General features: G+C 37.2%; 1 protein-coding gene across 1 annotated transcript in view; it reads left to right on the forward strand.

Moving 5' to 3' along the window:
- The window catches only part of CD109 (CD109 molecule), a 149,351-nt gene that overhangs the window by 102,494 nt on the left and 40,070 nt on the right, over positions 1–6,787 (forward strand). Inside the window, exons 17-20 of the mRNA XM_011987122.1 lie at positions 1,025–1,166; positions 2,121–2,238; positions 3,781–3,894; positions 5,571–5,789. Of these exons, the coding sequence (XP_011842512.1) occupies positions 1,025–1,166; positions 2,121–2,238; positions 3,781–3,894; positions 5,571–5,789 (593 nt within the window). The remainder of the gene's footprint in view (positions 1–1,024; positions 1,167–2,120; positions 2,239–3,780; positions 3,895–5,570; positions 5,790–6,787) is intronic.

The raw sequence follows: 6,787 nt of genomic DNA on the forward strand, positions 1-6,787 counted from the left end.
CACACACACACACACACAGACATAGACACCACAGACACACACACGCACACACACACACACACAGACATAGACACCACAGACACACACACGCACACACAGACATAGACACCACAGACACACACACGCACACACAGACATAGACACCACAGACACACATACACACACACACACAGACATAGACACCACAGACACACACACGCACACACAGACATAGACACCACAGACACACACACACACACACACACACACACACACACACACACACACCCCCATCAATCTGAGTTCTTCCTGGGCAGGATTATATCTGTACATTCTAGTTTCTTGAATTGCTAAATAGAGTTGGCTACCAACTAATAATAAGTGTGCTTTTAGAAAGAAGTCATAAAATATTTTGACTGAAAGAAATGTATAAATTAGAATGGTTAACCTTAGAAGGGGTTCTCTTTTCTTTCAGGTAAAATTATACTAATATCATCTTGAAAGGCTTCTAGAACTGTCACAGTTTCTATCCCTGAATTCCCTGTTTCTGTCAGGTATTTTGTTATTCCGTGCTAAGCCCCAGGGTCTCTTTGGGCTGATTCTTACCTGATCCTCTGTCCTGAAACTTAAAAGATAATTTTATAGTCTTGAAGATGTTATGAAGTCGTTATGATTTCTCTATATTAAAGACATGTGATTCATTTGGCTTTCCTCATATAACCCTGTATCGTAGACAGTCTTCCAAGCATCTTTTTCCATTTTTCAGTCTCAGTTTTTGCCCATCTTTGTTCTTTTTTACATACTGAATCCTTCTTGATGCCCACTGTAATACCCATTCTCTTGCCAGTAATACTTACTGTATCCTTTACCTTTTCTGAAAACCTTCTTCTACCTTTTCACTGTAATAGAAGGAACCTGAACTCCCACTGGCACATTATGTCTCTGGACACCTTCCCAAGTGATTGACATTCATTCTGTGTTTGGAGTTTACAATTCATTCTCTCCACTGACTGTTTTTCTAACTCTTGTCCATGTTTACTTATAGATGACAATGCAGAATATGCTGAGAGGTTTATGGAGGAAAATGAAGGACATGTAGTTGATATTCAAGACTTTTCTTTGGGTAGCAGTCCACATGTCCGAAAGCATTTTCCGGAGACTTGGATTTGGCTAGACACCAACATGGGGTAAAAACTTACAAAGTTCTTTGCCCATATATATTTTGTTCAGTGTTTGTTTTAAATAAGCTTTGCCCTCTTTCTAATGTTTAAGTACAAACATAGTGTAACTAAGAACTAAGTAGACCAAAATGATTTTTTAGGAAATGATATTTATTGAATCTGAATACAGTTTTTGATAAAGCCACACACAAATTATGGCAGGAAGGTCTCATCAATGAGGAGACAGGCTTTTTTTTTTTTTTTTAATTAATGAAGGGCGATTTTGACTTCCTTGAAGTCTCATGATTCTTCTTGAAGAAAAACTGCTGGGAGTACATTTGTTGTCACAGGATGGGAAGCACTCATGATTATCTCCTGCGACCCCTGGCAGTGCTGCTAACTGAACCATACTCCTCACAAAACATTCCCAGGAGTCACAGGGAGAAGGGGCATGGGTGGTGGAAGGAATTCAGCTTAGCTGATAAAACCCGTACTACCTGGCCTGATAATTGAGGAGGTAAATCATGAAATCCACATCGTATTTTATAGTCAGCTGTTTAAAGATACTTGAGTTAGCACATGAGTGAAATCTCAGGGAAACAAATAACGGCATTGACAGGGATACACAGAAAAACTTCTGCAAATTTAGAGAAAAAATTGGAGTTAAGGTTGAAAATATGTATTTATTATTTATAAAAAATTTGTGAAAAAGTGATGTTTATTCTGAAGATGTAAATATTGCAGGAAGATTTTATTAGAATATGGATTAATATGCAGTATTATGACCTTGCGATGACCTATTCTTTGAAAAGTTGGGATCTACTATTTTATAGTTAAACCTTTTAAATGGTTTTAAATTCAGATATGCAAATAATATGAAAAATTGAACTTCTTCCAAAAATAGTTTAGATTATGTTGACTTATTTCAAAATGTATCGGTTCTTGGTTTTGTGATGTTTATGTTTATTATCTTGACTTCAGTTCTAGGATTTACCAAGAATTTGAAGTAACTGTACCTGATTCTATCACTTCTTGGGTGGCTACTGGTTTTGTGATTTCTGAGGACCTGGGTCTTGGACTAACAAAGACTCCAGTGGAGGTATTGTATTAAAAAGCTGCTTATCAATGTTACAGTGACATTAAGCTAATAGAGCATCAGCTCCTCAATGTTTTCTTTTTTTTTTAAATGACTGCTTATAATGTTTATCACAGTTTAGAGATTCCTTGGCTTCGTCTTTTGCTTTTTATCTGTTTTATATTTAAGAATGTGAGCTATATTTAGCTTTATAAACTGCTAAATATGGGAAGCCCATATTAACATTTGGGTAGAAAAGTTTATTATTGACCTGAACTAACCATCTCCAAAGGCTGGAAGAGAGAGAAAGGAAAAGGAAGAGAGAGAGAAAGGAGAGGAGAGAGTGAGTTTTTCTATTTGTCCTCTTCAAGAATGAACAGAACTTCCCAAGATGTTCGCTAGCCAATATTCCATCATGTCTTTTGGTCAAATTGCATCATATATTGTTTTCTAAGCCAGTCACTGGCAGGAGGAATATAATGGCCATGAGTGGCCTGAATTGTCTCATTTGAAATTGAAATGTAATTTCAATTTACAAAATAGTTGTATTCATGAAAAATTCAGTGTATATTGAAAAATGCTTTGGGTTTATATAGAAATTGGAATTAGATTGTAAGCTCAGGCCATTATAAACAGACAATTCAGCTACATAAATGTCTGAAGGGACATTCAAGAATCATGAGGAACATGGGGCAATTTTTCATTGTCTGGGGCTATCCTGAGTATTGCAGGCTGTCATCCACTACCTACCTATAGCACCTTCGAGTCATGGTGACAGTCTAAGACACCTTCACAAGTGTCCAGATAAACTCTAGAGGGAGTTACTGCTGCCAGCAAAACCACTGGCCTAAACTAATCCAAGTTTAGCTTTAGATGCAGGGGTGGGGCTTGGTCTTTTCTGTAGGACTTGGCCAATAATATCAGAATTGGATCACTGAGGAGGAAGCACATGTATTCAGATGTCCCACACATTTTCTCATCTGTATGTAAAAATAAATTGTATATATGTTTTAGAAATAATTTCCAATTTCCTCTTTAAATTTAGTCAGGAGGCACATGTATTCAGATGTCCCACACTAGAACAGGGGCTGCTGGATTTGGCAGGGCTTTTAAAGCAGATTGGTGGAGTCAATACAGTATGAAAGAAGAGCAAATTGCTTTGGGATTAGACAGGCTGGGTTCTAGTTCTGGCTCCTCTACTTGCCAGCAATATGAATTTGTACTAGTTACAAAAATCTCTAAAATTTAATTTTCTTTTCTATAAAGTAGGAGCCTAACAGTAACCTCATGGGGTTGTAATGACCAAACAAAATAATGTATGTGAAGATCTTGGTTGCTATAAGGCACTGAATAAAGTATCGTGATGATTATGTTAAGTAACATAAATCAAGTCAATTTGCCATCATTCATTTGTGATAAGTTGCTGTTTGCTTTCTGTTGATAGCAAGTTGACATTTCTAGCTGAAGTTAAAAGCTTCACAGGTTTTATGAAGATTGCATTTAATTGCATAAAATGTGAAGAATTTTGACCTGAATAAAAATATGTACTCATTGTGTTCTTTCCAGCTGCAAGCCTTCCAACCATTTTTCATTTTTTTGAATCTTCCCTACTCTGTTATCAGAGGTGAAGAATTTGCTTTGGAAATAACTATATTCAATTATTTGAAAGATGCCACTGAGGTAATATATTCAAACTTTTGTTGATCATTTACACTACAGGAGAAAATGGAGGTAGCACGAAGGGATTGGGTTGTGTAGTATCTGGGCATTTGGGATTCTAAGCACTTTACACATTTCTGGGAGACTGAAAATAGACATGTCTTTTCAGTGATTTCTTCTGCTAATTAATGTCTAAGGATGTCATTAGCATGTCTACATATTACCTCCTTGAATTTTCAGCATAGGTTTTCTACTTTTGCCATGGAAGTTCCTTATTGTCTCTGAAGCATGCCTTTCTCTTTCCTGCCTCCCTGCATTTTCCCCTGGTTTTCCCCACATCTGGAATGTGTGGCCACTTCTCACTGCCACTCTGTGCCCACTGCAGGTTTTTTTTTTTTTTTGAGACAGGATCTTGCTCTGTTGCCCAGGGTGGAGTGCAGTGGCGTGATCTTGGATCACTGCAATTTTTGTATTTTTCATAGAGACAGAGTTTTGCCATGTTGGCCAGACAGGTCTTGAACTCCTGGCCTCAAGTGATCCGCCTGCCTTGGCCTCCCAAAGTGCTGGCATTACGGGCATGAGCCACAGAACCTGGCTGCCATTCTGTTATGTTTGTAGCCCCCATGTTTATATTTTCAAGGATTCACTATTGGATTCATGTACTTTGTATCTCCTTAGCTAGTCATTTCCCTGGGAGGCAGGAATTAGGTTCACTGTTTGTGTTGTGCCCACAGTATGTTAACCAAGTGACTGATTTTTCTTCCCCCAGAATAAATAGGGATATGTAATTAACTTTATTACATGCATGAAAATGCCATAATCTCTTTAGGCACTTTATACATAAACTTTTTAAATTAAAAATTTAGTTTTTTAAGCTTTTTATTGGCATACTTGGCTGACAATGTGGGAAGTCAATTTTTTTTTATTTTTTAATTTTACTTTTTAACCTGGTCATCATGGTACTGTTTAACAAGCAAAAGATCTAGAGTCAAAAGGCCTGGATTCAATGTTGAATCTACCACTTACCAACAAGTGACTTAACTGTAGTTTCCTCATCTATAAAATGGAAATGATAATTATTATACCCATAAAAGATACTCTGAGAAGCAGATGAAAAAATCAATGGGAAAATAATTAATAAAATGTAAGGCCTAGAGAAATGCTATTATTGATGAGACTGGTAACTTTGGGATAATTTATAAAAGTTTACAACCAAGATATGCTTCAGGACTAATGTCTGAGTTGTACTTTCCCTGCAATAGTTTTTTACAGAGACTTTGATAAATTCAGTAACATTTCATGCTGTTTTCTTCATATTTTTCTAATGGGACCAGTATGTTCCAGGATGACATAGTTCAGTCAAGCTGGTGGTAATATCAATATATGAAATAGCCTTTCTGTGCACATCCTTACCATCTAATGGCTTCAGATAGTGAGAGAATTTAATATTAGCGGGACGACTAGAAATGGGGCTAAAGAGTGCCCTTTCCCCACCTATCTTGAGGTTGAGGGGAAAGCATAGAAAGGAAAGGAAGTTTTTCCTGATACCCTTTGACACTCTCCTTGGTCAAATCTTTGTCTCGTCTTTTCTCTAGTCTTTAGCCTCACAGATTTGACAGTACTTAAATTGGTGATGAAAGAGTACTTTACTGAAGGGCATTTATTATACAAAAGCTTTGATTTATTTTTTCTTTCAGGTTAAGGTAATCATTGAGAAAAGTGACAAATTTGATATTCTAATGACTTCAAGTGAAATCAATGCCACAGGCCACCAGCAGACCATTCTGGTTCCCAGTGAGGATGGGGCAACTGTTCTTTTTCCCATCAGGCCAACACATCTGGGAGAAATTCCTATCACAGTCACAGCTCTTTCACCCACTGCTTCTGATGCTATCACCCAGATGATTTTAGTAAAGGTAATTATTTGATGTCTGAAAGCAATGAAATGGAAATACATAATTAAAAAGAGCAGAAGTTTTTTTCTCTTGGTTAAATTTTTTGGCATATCTAGTAGGTCGTCTTCTTTACCCTTCTGGTAATGCCTAATCACTTTCTCGTCTGTATGTAAAAATAAATCATTGAGAAGTAATTGCCAATTTCCTCTTTAAATTTAGTCAGGAATGTGACTATAAAGACTAACATCTCTTTTGCAGTCATTTACATCTACAGACTGTGTTACATTGGGATCCTATTAAAACACGGTCAAGTTGATTTGTGGATTTGGAATTTTGGAATGTATCAGTGAAGGTAAAAGAGATTTTGTAGATTTTTTTCAGAGAAGACATTCTAGACAGAAAGATAATGAGCATAGTGGATGAACACTTGTATTCTGGGGTGAGGCAACCCTGTGTTTGAATCTCAGCTCTGCCAAGTATGATTTTGAACAAGGCATTTAATCTCCCTGTCTTTGGATAATAATAGGAACTACCTTAAAGGGGTTTTCTCCTTACATTTTCATCTTCTTCTCTGTCATTTCCTTTTTTTTTATTATTATATTTGAAGTTCTAGGGTACATGTACACAACGTGCAGGTTTGTTACGTATGTGTACATGTGCCATGTTGGTGTGCTGCACCCATTAACTCGTCATTTGCATTAGGTATATCTCCTAATGCTATCCCTCCCCCATCCCCCCACTTCACAACATGCCCCGGTGTGTGATGTTTCCCTTCCTGTGTCCAGGTGTTCTCATTGTTCAATTCCCACCTGTGAGTGAGAACATGCGGTGTTTGGTTTTCTGTCCTTGTGATAGTTTGCTGAGAATTATGGATTCCAGCTTCATCCATGTCCCTACAAAAGACATGAACTCATCCTTTTTCATGGCTGCATAGCAGTCCATGGTGTATATGTGCCACATTTTCTTAATCCAGTCTATCATCAATGGACATTTGGGTTGGTTCCAAGTCTTTGCTATTG

Source organism: Mandrillus leucophaeus, unplaced genomic scaffold (assembly GCF_000951045.1).
Source record: "Mandrillus leucophaeus isolate KB7577 unplaced genomic scaffold, Mleu.le_1.0 Scaffold300, whole genome shotgun sequence".
In the NCBI taxonomy this organism is placed as follows: Eukaryota; Metazoa; Chordata; class Mammalia; order Primates; family Cercopithecidae; genus Mandrillus; species Mandrillus leucophaeus.